The 14,914-nt window shown below is 47.4% G+C and overlaps 1 protein-coding gene across 1 annotated transcript in view; it reads left to right on the top strand.

The window, feature by feature from the left end:
- The window catches only part of tube1 (tubulin, epsilon 1), a 62,189-nt gene that overhangs the window by 27,034 nt on the left and 20,241 nt on the right, over window positions 1–14,914 (top strand). Inside the window, exons 7-8 of the mRNA XM_038296509.1 lie at window positions 3,364–3,551; window positions 3,665–3,837. Coding sequence (XP_038152437.1) covers window positions 3,364–3,551; window positions 3,665–3,837 — 361 coding nt within the window. The remainder of the gene's footprint in view (window positions 1–3,363; window positions 3,552–3,664; window positions 3,838–14,914) is intronic.

The following is a 14,914-nucleotide window of genomic DNA, read 5'->3' as shown; positions in this document are numbered from 1 at the left end:
GGATATCACCAACTTTTCTTTTTAATTATGTAAATACTCTACATTTGCCTGTCAATCAACTGGGATCCCACGAGTCATGTTTCCATATTTTATAACTCAATTTATCAGTTGTGGATGTTCCTATTAAAGGTATGCAGTAGAAGACGATTGGTTATTTCCAGATGGATCATCTCAATAAGAGGTCCTCCTAATTGTCAATCAGTTCATGCGCACTTTCAGGCATTTATATCTGTGGTAAGCTACGGTTTCAGACAGTCATTGAAGCTCACCTTTCTCACCGCGGTTCTTTGAAAATGGCAGAGGGTTGGAAGAGTGTCTATGAAGTGTATGAGAAGAAAAGAAAGGCCTCAGAAGAGACAGATATATCCAAGATTGATTTTCACAGAGAGCTTTCTTCGTAAAGCACTGTGGGATTTGCTATTACAGAGGCCCACTGTTGCCATAGGCTGTCACTACCTGACAGCGGCGACCAATAAAAAAGATGGAGAAGAGTTACATGACCAAGGCAAAAAGCAGTCATCATCTGTCCAAAGGGTCAGTTAACTGTGAGTCCCCACTGTATGTGAACACAGTAAACTTGTATGAGCTACGACAGGGGTGCCCAACCAGTCGATCGCGATCTACCAGTCGATCGCGGGCGGAGTTTCAGTCGATCGCGAGAAGTTTTACAATGTAGACCTATTTATGGCTATGACAAAAAAAAACGTTTTAAAAAACACTAATCAAATCATTGATCACGAGAGGCCAACGTCTATTTTCATAATAATAAAATGAAAAGTAAAAAGTATGCAGGGAACCTTTTTTATGCATTGGAATTGCTGGGCATGGTTTGCCACGGTTGCTAGGGTGTTACCAGGGACTCTAAAGTGCGAAGAGGAATCTGCAGAGATAATGAGATAATGACATCTATCACAACTGATGGGGCTCCATCTATGGCTTGGCACACTGCTGAATTCGTTGCTCTGTTCAAGCTGTCTGAAACTTTCCCGGATTTTTTGGATCAACCGCTGCATCATTCAGCAACAACAGCTGTGCGGCAATATTTTAAATATGAAGCATGTCATGGATGTTGCAATGCAGATCGCTTGCTCTGTTCGGGCCAGGAGTTTTCAGAGGCGTTTATTCTGTGCCCAGCTCGGGGGGGCAGGTGCAGACCATCCTGATCTGCTGCTGCACACCGACGTCAGGTGGCTGAGCCTTGGCAGATTCTTTGAAAGATTTTTGGAACTGTAAATTTAAACTTGTTCTGTATATTTATTTCCAAACTTCCACAGAACCTTTCAGTAGCAAGCTACATTCAGAACTGCCCTCTCGCTCTAGCCTCCAACCCTTGACGCCACGCGCCCCATTGCATGCTGGGTATTGGAGTTCAAGAGCTTTCTGGCTCATAACATCACAGGAACTTTTGCCGGAAATTAAAGAAACAGTCAACAACCCATTCTGCTGTATGTTACATCTTCACATCCACATAGTTTTTACCTCAGTATTTTCCTATTTTTATCTGTTTTCCTGTTGACTTTTAATCCATCTGCCAGTTTCTCTGTCAATGCCAACGCCCAGTGAAGTTTATCATTCTTCCCTTCTTAGACTTAGACAGATTTTATTTGTCATTTCGTTTACACAAGTGTAAACAAAATGACATATACATATATACAAATATATATATATATATATATATATATATATATATATATATATATATATATATATATATATATATATATATATATATAAACATATAACTGTAAATTTACAGTTCTGACGTTTTTTGTTTTCTCTCTACTGGACTGTGTTCATCAATTGGTGTATTTAGATTTTTTGTCTGCACAGCCTTTGTCTTGAGATCTTGACTGCTCTTTTCCACAGTTTGAGTGAGTGAGTGAGTGATATGGTTCTGTTTTTGCAACCTATTTTTTTGACACAATTGATAATTTCTCGTTTGTTGGACTTACTGTTTATTCTCCACCTATGCAAATAAAAAACAAATACTGCCCATCCCTTGTGTTTGGCTTGGTAGATCTCGGCATGCCATCAGCTTCAAAAGTAGAACTTGGTTTAAAAAAGGTTCGGCACCCCTGAGCTACGAGAAAAGCACAATTTAAACAGGGTGATGGGCTCGAGCAGGCATATTGTTTTTAAAGTTGTTTAAATACAATATACAACATAATAACAATGTAGTTGCTCCATCAGCTGGATGTGAACTGGGTGTACCAAGCACTAAAGACGTGAAATTTGAGGGGAAAATCACTAAGGAGTATTGAAAGTGTAGAACCAGAGTCTGGTCTAGAATATTTTCACTGTTTTAATGGATCCAAGGATGCAGCATAAACTTTCTGTTGCTCTGGTTGTGAATATAAACTCTGGTTAAACTCATTCAGTTCTCACCTTAATAGCTCCCATTTAGCCGTGCTGCATGGAGGAGCAGCTGAACATCTCTGCTTTGATTGGAAAATGTGGATATGGGTTGAAAAGTAAAAGGCATTATGCCACACACTTGTAACAGGAAAGGAATAGACCCAGCTAACTGCACAAAGTCTTTCCCAGCACTGATTCGACCATAAACAGAGAGCTATAACACAGATAGCATCCCTTTCATTCAAACAAAGGGGTAAATATTCCTACCTCCTGTCTTTTTAATGATAGTTCTACATTTCTGTACATTATAAGTTTATCGTGTTTAACAAATTTTATTTTTTAAGATTGTTCAAAATCATAACAGGTAACATAGTTTGTTATATCTTTTAAGTTTAATAACGTCAAGAAAACATTTTAGTGTAGTATGTATGTCAAACATCAGTGTCTTCCTTCTCAGCCTCTCTTTCACCCAGAGTAACAATATGAATCAAAATGCATCTAATTACCAGATAAAATAGAGCATAAAGCATGAAAATAAAATATATCACACGGACCAGAGATGCTGCAAAAAAATTGAAATCTAAATAAGTCATTTTTTCTTGCAATGAGTGCATTTTTTCTTGAATTGAGGAGTTAAATGAGACTCTTTGCCAATGGAACAAGACAATTTACATTTAAAATAAGAAAACACAATTGCATTGTCTTATTTCAAGTGAATATTATCTAATTATCTTATTTTAAGACTAAAAATACTCATTCCATTGGCAAATTATCTTATTTACCTACTCAAATTAATGGTAAATACACTTAATTCAAGACATTTTTTCTCAATTTTTAGATGGTTTTCGCAGAGATATAAACAAAATGCATTGGGCTAAATGGGTTTTCTTTTGTTCGTCCTTTGTCTTTAGTTAAATTTAGAGCAATGGTTGTACCTAAACTAAAGCTTGTTCCTACCAGTTCCTTGGTTTGTATCATTTCTATTACCACACTGACTGGTTTATCCAGGTACAGGCTCCGGTTTGGGGACCAGAGTGCTCAGCCTGCTGGAAGAGGAGTTTCCTGACGTGTGTCGCATCGTCACCGCCATGTATCCATCAGCAGAAGACGACGTCATCACTTCTCCCTACAACAGCGTCCTTGCCATGAGAGAGCTGACAGAGCATGCAGACTGTGTCCTTCCTGTGGAAAACCAGGTTTCACTTTCTCTCTTTTTTTGCTGAACTTTGCATAATAAACAAATCCCTGATTGATTTTGTTTTTGTTTGTTCCGTTTTTCTGCCCCTGCTTTGCCTTTTCTCCATTGCAGTCTTTAGTGAACATTGTGAACAAGATCAGCCTTATGTCTCATGGTGCAAAGCCTGGCTCTGTGCTGAGGAAGGACAGCGCCGTCACCTCTGGACGGGGCTCGCTCAGCCCAACAGAAAAACCTTTTGATGCAATGAATAACATAGTGGCTAACCTGCTGCTCAATATTACCAGGTATGAATCTGTGCAGAAGAACAGAACATTTTAGGTTAAAACAACATCTTAAAATATAACTTCATCCTCCACAGACAGTCGGAACAAAACTGCTTTTTTTTTTTTTCCAATTTAATGTCATGGAATTTTTTTATTCAGCTTTTTGGTCAACTCATTAAATGACATTTTTGTTTTTACAGTGTTGGACTTGTTTAGTGTAACAAAGTTAATGTTAGGTAAATATCATTTAATTGTTTGAATTATATTGAGCCAATCGATCTTAGCTCACAGTGAAAGGGATGTTTTTGACTCACTAAGGAGGAAAAAGTACCCAGATGGTAGCAACAGGATTAACGTATTCTCACGGCTATAAGGCGCATATAAACGTCTTTTTTTTTCCTCAAAATGTGCGGCGCGCCCTTTGGTGCGGTGCTCCCTATGTGTGTTGTTATTGCGGACGTTTGAGACCACCATAAGAACGTTAAAGGGGGAAGTGTGGGCGTGGAATGTGTATAAAAGAACAGGTATGTGTTTTATGCCGAACTCCTCATCTCCTCATTGAGGAGATGATGAAAGAGTGGCTGAGGGAGGTGAATGTAAGGAGACCAGGTGGTTTTTTCCCACTCATCACCATTGCTGTTAATCTGTGACTCCATGCGTGCCGATCTCACAGCTGATGTGAAAAACATGGTGAAACAAATTAACGCTGTGCTTACCGTTATTGTGGGAGGTCTGACAAAGGAACTTCAACCGCTCGACATCGGTGTGAACCGGCCGTTCAAAGTAAGGTTGCTTTCACAGAAGCAGAAGAAGCAGCGAGTTTTTTTTTTTTTTACAGTGTCCTGTCTGGCAAGGTGGCAATCAGAATAATTGTCTTGATGCCAAAAGGAGCCCAACAGATTTTACTTTCACAAGTGTAGCGGTATGGCAATTGCCATACTGCTCCACTTGTTTCATGTATATAAATTGCTTAATTATAATTATGCAGGGAGTTTTACAGTTCATATGGACACTGCAATGTAAGTAGAGCAGAAAAACAGAAGAAGAAGAAGGGAAAAGAAAAAGAAAAAAACAGGACAAAAGATGAAAGAAAGAGGAGATAGGAAGGAGACAATGACAAAACATTTTCAGTCTGCTTCAACACCTGCAATGAGATGAAAAAAAAGAACAGCACAACCAAAAGACATGGTACGAGATATACAATAAAGCAAACACCTTGAAACTATCGCTAACGTAATATTATTAAGTCTGACATGTACTCTGTGTTACCTGAAGATATGAATGTGGGGTTTCTGTTTGGAAGTGAATCTCTAAGTACCTGAAGCCTAGCACCTGTAGTTGTTTGTGAGGGTGAACTTGTGCATGTAAAGTTTTAACCATAGAAAAAATGCTCAATAGTGGTTGTGGAGAGCCGGAGAGGCACACCCCCCAGAGCACTGAGTCCAGCGCCGGGAGACCCAAAGCCCCAGGCACCCAAAGGGACCCCAGAAGCGAAGGCACCAAGGCGGGGCCAGCCCCGGAAACCAGACCCCCACCAAGGGAGGAGGAGAGACAGCCACGAAGAAGCCCCCCAGCCACCGCCATGCCGGCGCCCCGGGGAGCCGCGGGGACGAGTCCGCGGGCCCCGCCGGCAGCCGGCCACCCCGAAGTAGGGCCGGGCACCGAACACAAGCCCCCCCACGGCGCCGACCGAAACGCCCCAGCCCCACAGAGCACCGAAACACGCCCCGCCCCCCAGCACCAAGCCCCGGCGACCGGCCGCAACACCCACCGCGACCGCACCACCCAGGAAAACACTCAGGCGGCCCCGCCCCCGGCCGGGGCCCATGCGCATCCGCCGCGAACCGGCCGCGAGCGCCGCGGGACCCCCCCAAAACGCCCCCCCGGCCAAAAGCGCAGCCCCACCCCACCAAGACCGATGCCAACAGCGCGCAACGAAACACACCGCGCACAGAATCAGCCCGAGAGCAGAAAAGCCGCCCGGCGCAAAACCGCAAGAAGAGCAGGCCGCAGCCGGCGCAACCACCCCCCCCCAGCAGCCCGAGGGGCAGCACAAAGCCAGAGCGGAGCGAACCGCGCCGCCCCCCCACCGGACGAAGCCAAAGCAGCCCAGCCACGTCCGCCGCCCCCCCCGCCACCCGCACCAGGCCCTGACACGCGGCCAGAGCAGCTCCGCCGCCCCGGCCCCCCACCACGCGCCGGCCATAGCCACTCCAGGCCCCCACCCGCCCCGCAGGCCCCACCCGCCGCGATCAGGCGGGAACAGAGCAGCCCCGCCATGCCTCCAGGGGGGAAAAACCCACCTGAATACCTACCCGCGCAGCCAGCCCGCCCAGACCGGGCCCCCAACACTACCCCCCCCGGAGCCCCCCGGACCCCCACACCCCCGGGGGGCCCCCAGCAGGACCCCCACCCAGCGGGCCCCGCCCCCCCCCCCGAGAAAACAACATCCCAAAAACCCCCCAAAGGAAAAGAAAAAAAAAAAAAAAAAAAAAAAAAAAACAATCCCCCCAAAATGCGACAGGGGGAAAAAAACCAACACCACCCGCCCGCAACCCCGCCCCCCCCCCACCGAGGGAAGAGAAAAAAAAAAAAAAATAAATGGGTAAATTAATTAAATTAATTAATAATTACAATTAAAATAAATGGGCAAAGGGAAAGTGCGAGGGGAAAAAACCCAGACCCCAAAAAACAGGACCCAAACCCGCACCCCCCCCATGCCGTGCGCTCCCCCCCCCCCCCCCCCCCCCCCCCCCCCGAATAGGAAAAAAAAACCCCCCCAGGAACCGGCATCGTAGCAAAGGGGCACCGGCACCGACCCCGAAAATCCCCGAAAAACCCCCAGCCCCCCCCCCGAAGCGGACCAGTCCCAGGCCCCAGGGATCCGGGGCCCAAAGGGGCACCCGATCCCCAACAGGACCCCCAAAAACCCCCGGGGCCGGGCCCGGGGGCCAGGGGAGGGGCCGCCGGGAATGAGCCAGCAGTCCCCCGGGCATCCCCCCCCCACTCCACCAGTGCACCGGTGTCCCCCGACGCCAGCCAGCGGGGGGAGGCAGGCGGGGGGAATGGCTCCGCACTTAGCGGGGGACCTTGAGAGTATTTGGGAGAGGGTGGGGTTTGAGAACCCAACCGGGGAAAGAAAAAAAAAAAAACACACCATCTCAATCATCCCTTCCCTCCCTATGCCCCCACTCGTACCACAAAAAAAAAAAAAACACCCATTCAATCAGCCTTTCCCCCTAGTGCCCCCACTCGTACCACGGGGAAAAAAAAAAAAAATTGAATAAAATAATAATAATAATAAATAAAGAAAATAATAACGCGGACACACATTCACCATAACACTCAATCCAAAATACCAGGACCAAAAACCCGGTGACACGGTTTTTTTTTTTCGGTCCCCGGGGACATCGATACCCCATAAGGAACCTAAAATCCGGATGTAGGGGAGGGGAGCGGCGACACCGCCACCCCAACCCATCTTTTTCCCTGCTTCAAGCCCCCCCCCCCCCACCCCGCAAACGGCCCGGGACCCCCCCCACAAGACCCCCCCCCCGGGACCGGGGCCACCCTCCCCCGGCCACCCAACCAAACCCCCCCCCCCCGAACAAAAGGGGAAAAAAAAAAAAACTTCAACCGGGCCTTCATGCCCCTCCATCCAACCTTCTTGGGAGAGCAGAGGTGACAGCCCCGCCACCAGCAGGCCCCCTGGGCCCCGCAGCCAGCCCCACCAAAAAACACGGTCCAGGTGGCCCCGCTCTTCCCCCCGGGGCCCCAGACCCCCAGGCGGCACCCGGAGAACAGGGGTGTGAAAAGACCCCGATCCCCCTGCGCCCGCTGGGATGTGGTGTTGTTGGTGTTGCCTCAGATGCAATTAAAACGGGGATACCAAGAGGGGGCCCCGGCACCTCCACCCCCCTCCAGGAATAGACGGTGCCGCACACCCCCCCCTTCGACAACCCTAACCTAAATGTCTAGATGCGAGGGGGGATGGAGGGCCGACCGTGGGAGGCCCTAAAAAATAAGCCCCCCCCCCCTGGGGGCCCGACCCCCACCCCCCGAAAATGCCCTACATAATGTGTGTTGTAAAAATGATGTAGAGGGAATGTCTAAAATGCAAAAAAAAATTGGGTGGGGGGACGTCATCAGAAGGTGGGGCCCCTCCGTAACGCCCCCCTCCCCAAAAACCTACATGGTGGCAGAGTGAGGGCGGGCAGAGGAGGTTTTCGGGGAGGGGGAGAAAAGGGACGGGGGTGCTTGCTGCACTCCCAGGGAGCCAGCTCCCCCCCGACTCCAAAGGCACCCCCCGTTCCCCAACCCCCCCAAGAAGGGGCCCCCACCAGTTTCCCCCACCATAGCCCGGGGGACGACCCACAGGACCCACCACCAGCCGGGCAGGGAGCCACACCACCACCCCCCCCCCGTCCTTCCATCCAAAAAAAAAAAATAAAAAAATAAATAAAAAATAGAAAAATAAAAAAATAAAAAAAAAAAATTTAATTAATAAAAAAAAAATAAAAGGGAAAGATAAGAAAAAAAAAAAATAATAAAAATAAATAAATAATAAGGGGGGGAAAACCCCCAGCCGGCCAGCCAACCGAAAACACCGGGCCCCCACCCCGGACAAGCCCCACCGGGGGGGCAGCACGGACCAGGCCCAAGACAGGGAGCCAGCCCCGAAGCCCTTCAAAGATCCCCTTTCCCCTTTTCCACCACCCCCCACCCCCCTCCGAGATGTAATCCCCCCCTACATAAAATAAAGCTACTCACCACACAACGACAGAAGACATCCAGGCCGAGATCTACCTACTCCCCCCCCCCCCCTTTCCCCCCACTTACAGATGCAAACCCGGGGGGGGGGTAAGCACTTGCCATGGGTGTTAATGTCCATGCCCCCCCCACCCAGCGGGGCCCCAGGCACCCCGGCACCCCAGAACCCAAGCAGCACCCCCCACAAACCCAAACCCCCCCCGGGGGCCCCCCGCCCAAGGCAAGCCCCCCGGGATCCCAGCCCCCAGGACCCACCCCAGCCCACCCCGCAGTGGGCCCCGGGAAATCCCAAAAACCCCCGCCGGGCCAGCCCCCCCACCCCGACCCCGGCCCCCGAACGACCCCCCCCCAACACCGGTCCCCAGCACCAAATCCAAGAAGAAAAACCACACAACACAGAAAAGTGCAAATCCCGAGCCCCACTCCAAGCCCGACCCCCCCCACACACCCCCCCCCACACAAAAAAATAAAAAAAAAAAATAAAATAAATAAAAAAATAAAAAAAAAATATTTCTCCCCCCACGGAGAAAAACGGCCGAAAACAACCATGCCCAAACCCACCGCCACACCACAGGACCCCTCCACCCAGAGCTCCTCCCCAGAAAATAACATGCCTGCCCCCCAGGAGCGGGCAAGCCCCCCAAAAAGGAAAAACCCCCCGGCAGGCACCGCCGGGATGCGGGGCCCGAGCACCCCAACAGAAACAACCCCGGAAAGGGCCGACCGGACGCCCGACGGCACCAACCTGCCCCCAGCGGACTCCCCCACCCAAAAAAACAACGAAACCCCCCCCCGCCCCCCCGACCACGCAAACACACCCGCAAGGCAAAGCAAAGGAAAAAGCAGCCCCCCCCGGCGCCGCCAGAGACCAGAGCAGCAAGGCCCGCCCCACCCCAGAACCCGGCACAAGCAGCAAACTAAAAGCACAGACGTGACCCACCACTCCCCCGGGCCCGGCGCGAAAGCAGCCGACCCCCCCCCGCTCCGGCCCCCCGCCCACAGGCCGCCAAAGGAGGACGGCCCCCTCGGCCAGGGGCCCTCCCCCCCCCCCCCGCCCCCCGGCCCCTCCCCCAAAACCCCCTTACCCCCCAAACCCGCCCCCCCCCCCCAACCCCCCCGGGGGGCCCCGGGCCCCCCCACCCCCCCAAAACCCCCAAAGCCCCCGGACCCCCCCCCCCCCCCCCCAGCCCCCGAAACCCCCCCCCCAAACCCCCCCCCCCCGCCCCCCAAAAAACCCCCCCACCCCCCCCCCCCCCCCCCCCCGGGGGCCCCCCCGGGTGGGGGGGGGGGGCCCCCGGGGGGGGGGGGGGGGGGCCCCCCCGGGCCGGGGCCCCCCCGTGGGGGGGGGGGCCCAGGCCCCCCGAAAAGCCCCCCCGGGCCCCAAAAACGCACCCTAGCCCCCCATACACTAAGTGATGGAGCCGACAAGGGGGCCCAGAGAGTCGGTCTGAGGGGATGCAGAGCTGTCTCAAGATTAATAGATCCAACAACAGATCTCTGTACGATTGTGTTTATTTTATCCTTACTTTTCCAATTCATGAGGATAGTTTTCTTTGCGATACATAATGCAGTGAATGCCGAGCAAACCGATTTTTTTCCCATAGAGCTTCCCTCAAAGTCACCCAGCAAGCAACCTGAAGGGGAAATTGGGATTTTACAACCCAGGCACAGTGATAGATCCTTACATACCTGTACCCAGAATCTCTGAACCAGCGTGCATAACCATAACGCGTGAAAATAATTATCAAGTTGATTGCCTGTGCACTGTGGACAGATGTTAGATTGCGCAAAACCCATCTTGAATAATCTTTGACCTGTATAGTGCACTCTGTGGAGGATTTTGTATTGTATTAATTGTAAATTGGGGTTTCTGGTCATGTTAAAAGTTCTTAGACATATCTGAGCCCAGATGTTTTGTTCAAAGCTGACTGATAAATCCTCCTCCCATTTAGTAATAGGAAGAGATATTGTATCATCCAGTTTAGTCAGTGTCCTGTATAACTTACAGTAGTTTGGGGGGGGTTAACTCTAGAAACTCTGATATTTTAGTTGGAATTATTAAACCTCCATCAATATGCTTAAATTTATTTCTAATTATAGCTTTGATTTGCTCATATTCTAAGAATTTATTTTTGTTAATGCCATATTGCAAGTTTAATCTAGCGAATGTGATAAACTCCGTACCTTCAAACAAATGATCCAGATATGTAATACCTTTATTCTTCCAGTACGGAAAGTTTATCACATTATTGTTTTGTAGAATGTCAGGGTTATTCCAGATGGGTGTACGACTGCACGGGATAAGTGATGAGTTCGTTATTTTTTAGAAATTCCCACCATGCTGTCAGGGAAGAGCTGATGTTAATATTTTTGAAACATGGGTGCCGTTTGATCTTAGAGCTAATAAACGGCAAATCTGAGATTATTATATTACTGCATATATCCTGTTCTGTGTCTATCCAGGGCTCATCTAAGGGATTATGTTTTATCCATTTAGAGATGTATTGTAATCTATTTGCTAAATAGTAGTGTTGGAAGTTAGGTAAATCTAGTCCCCCTCTGTCTTTAGTTTTCTGAAGTGTTTTTAAGCTGATACGAGGGGGTTTGTCCTTCCAAAGAAATTTAGAGATGGAAGAATCTAGAGATTTAAACCATTCGGTTGATGGTTTATTTGGGATCATTGAAAATAGGTAGTTAATTCTGGGTAAGACCATCATTTTAATTGAGGCTACCCGACCCAAAAGGGAGATCGGAAGCGATTTCCATCTTTCTAGGTCCTCTTCTATTTTCATTAAAAGAGGGGTGTGGTTGAGTTTTGGTAACTCAGCTAGTTTAGATGACACAGTAATTCCCAAATATTTGATATTTCCTGATTGCAATTGTAGACCTGAGGGATTCTGTAGAGAGCAATTAATTGGTAGTATTACAGATTTAGACCAATTTATAGAGTATTCTGAGACTTTTGAGAAAGATTCTAGTAAACTAATCACTTGAGAGAGGCAAGTGTTTGAGTGCTGGAGATAAAGTAATACATCATCTGCGTAAAGACTAATTTTATGCTCCATTTACATGCCTTTTATACCTTTAATCATATTTGTTTGTCTGATTGTAGCAGCCAGAGGCTCGATAAAAATAGCAAAAAGTGAGGGGGAGAGTGGGCATCCCTGTCTGGTGCCCCTCTGGAGACAAAAACTGGAAGATGTTTGATTGTTTGTCCTGACACAGGCTGTTGGGAAGCTGTATAATATTTTTAACCAATTTATAAAGGAATTGCCAAAGCCAAATTTATGTAGAGTAGCAAATAAAAATTTCCAGTTAACTCTATCGAATGCTTTTTCTGCATCTAAGGACAATATATAGGATTTAAGATTTTTGCTGTAGGAATAATCTATTAAATTCAGCAGTCTGCGTGTGTTAGTAGCTGCCTGCCTCCCTTTAATGAAACCAGTTTGATCTGGGTGGATTATGAGGAGTGACTTTATCTAACCGTTTTGCTAAAGCTTTACAGATTATTTTAATATCCACATTAATTAAGGATATGGGACGATAGCTGGTCGGAAACATAGGATCTTTGCCTGGCTTAAGCAGGAGACTAATGGTGGCAGAATTCATATTAACTGGAAATTTGCCATTATCTAGAGTTTCCTGCAGCATTCTGTGGAACGTTGGGGCCAGAATGTCCCAGAACTCTTTATAGAACTCAGTAGGGAACCCGTCTGGACCTGGCGCTTTATTATTTGGCATGTTTTTTAATGCTTCCTGAACTTCAGCTGTAGACAGCGGTGAGTCCAAGGTCGCTCTTTGACTCTCTGATAATTTAGGAAGAGTTATTTTATCCAGAAATCGCTTGATATCATTATCTGATGGATTTAACTGTGATGTGTATAAAGATTTATAGAAATCTCGGAAGGCATTGTTAATATCCTCCGGATCCTGTAATGTATTACCAATTGAATCTGTAACTGCAAATATAGTCGTTTTTTCTTTGTTTATTTTTAGCTGGTTAGCTAAGAAGCTTCCTGACTTATTGCTATTTTCAAAGTTGTCATTTCGAAGTCTTTGAATTAAAAATTTATTTTGTTTTTCAATAAATTCGTTTAGTTCTAGTTTTGTTTTACGGATTTCCCCTAACTTTTCCTCATCTAGCGAGCTTTCTAGTAACTTTATTTTTCCCTCTAATTCCTGGATCTTTTTTTGTTCTAACTTTTTTTTATGAGATGAAAATGAAATAATTTTACCTCTCATCACTGCTTTCCCTGCCTCCCAAAGTATAGATGCTGATGTTCCTGGTAAATCATTGCACACCAAGTATGATGCCCACTCTTCCTTGAAAAATTTGAGAAACTCTTCATCTTTAAGCAGTGATGTATTTAATCTCCAGCTCTTGTTTTGTGGGGCTATTTTTTTATTTATTAGGGTTAAAGTAACAGGAGCATGATCACTGACAGCAATAGGATGGATTACAGCATCTGAGACATCAGACAGCAGTGAGCTGCTGATTAGGAAATAGTCCAGACGAGAGTAGGAATGATGGACATTGGAAAAGAAAGTGTATTCCTTACTGTTAGGATGAAGAGATCGCCATGCATCGCAAAGACCAAAATCACTCATGTATTGTTTGACTACATTTAATGATTGCCAACTGCGCTGGGTCCCTGTTGTACTCAACCTGTCCATTTCTCCATTTAGACCAAAGTTGAGGTCACCCCCAATAATTAGAGAACAATCCCCGTGCTTTGAAAGTGCATGAAAAACTTTGTGGAAGAATGAGGGGTCGTCAACATTTGGACCATATATGCTGACAATACACAACTTTTGGTTATAAATAGATATTTTAATTATGATGAATCTGCCTTCAGGATCTATAATTTTGTCTAATAAAGTAAAACTGAGGTTTTTGTGGATTAAAATAGCTACCCCTCTCTGTCTAGAGTTATAGCAGGCTGCAAACACATCAGGGAACTCAGGGGAGTTAAGATCACTTATAGATGCCGCTGATTTATGGGTTTCTTGCAATAAGACAACATCTGCATTTAATCTTTTAAGCTGGTTAAAAATCTTAAGCTTCTTCTCTCTGGTGCCAGCCCCATGCACATTCCATGTCACAAACCTTACATTCACCATAGGTGTGAGTGAGAAGATGAAAAGTACATGCCTCTGAATAAATAGTTATACCTAGACCCAGGTAGCATCAAACCGTGTGCTTGTGATTGTGTGGACCACAGGGAAGAAGCAGACGAATAAGGAAAAGGAAGACAGAAAATTAAGAGAGTGCAATGAGTGAGAAAAGGTGAAAGAAAAAGAACCCCAGCCCATGCATTCTGTACCCAGCGGTAACTAGCAGTCATACCGTGCAAACGTGCTCTAGAGCTGTGCATATATTTCATTTATCACCGTGAAATGTTCTATACACTTTGATCAGGTGTCACATGCTTTTAAACCCGCCTGTTGTGCATCTAATAAAGCCAAGGAGTGATCTTCTGATCACTGAACAACTGACCATTAATATAAAGTTTGTCAACTGCTACTGTAGCTCTGACGCCTTCACTGATGTATTTCTTCCTGATTGGGAATAACGCTCGCCTGCGATCTAATATTTCCTTCGGATACTGGTCATTGACGCTGAAATCTGTTCCTCTCAGCTCTCTGCCCTGACTCCTGACCTGCTCTTTCTGCTTGTAATGCTCAAACTTAGCTACAATTGGTCTAGGACGGGATTTATCAGGCTTCTTACCTCCGAGCCGGTGAACGCGATGGAAGGTGATGTTTTTTACCTGGTCCGCCGGGATTTTCAGCTTCTTCTGGAGGAACTCACGTACTATCGTCTCAGGGTCCTCGTCCTGCTGTTCAGCGATTCCAGCGAAGACGAGATTGTCTCTCATGCTCCGCGACTGAATGTCCAGAATGGATTCCTTCATCTTTCTATTTTCGCCGGACAGCTGGATCATCCCCTCGGCGAGTTTGGTGACTTCCCCCTTCAGCGCTTCATTCTCGGCGGTGACGGAGGCCAGCTGAGCTTGGCTGAATTCCAGCGACTCTCTCAAAGCTTGAAACTCCTTATGCAGGACTTCTACCAGGGCAAGGCGGGCGTCCAAGCTAGTTAGCTTTTTGTCGATGGATTCCAGGACGTCGCTGTAGCTCCTGTCTGGAGACAAAGTAGATGTAGAAGCAGCACTGGTTGAACTAGACCGACATCGTTTGGAAGACGGTGTGTTTGTGGATGTGGGATTCTTCGGCTTCCCCATTACGATGTTGTCAAAACACTCGTCCAGGTAGCTCTCCAGGCTCGTCAAGGTCTCGTCTTCCAGTTTGTTCCCTCGGAAATACG

The sequence above is a fragment of the Cyprinodon tularosa genome, unplaced genomic scaffold, assembly GCF_016077235.1.
Source record: "Cyprinodon tularosa strain WSP-4 unplaced genomic scaffold, ASM1607723v1 ctg370, whole genome shotgun sequence".
Classification (NCBI taxonomy): domain Eukaryota; kingdom Metazoa; phylum Chordata; class Actinopteri; order Cyprinodontiformes; family Cyprinodontidae; genus Cyprinodon; species Cyprinodon tularosa.
Note: the sequence above shows the minus strand (reverse complement) of the source record. Positions and strands in the feature narration are given on the sequence as shown.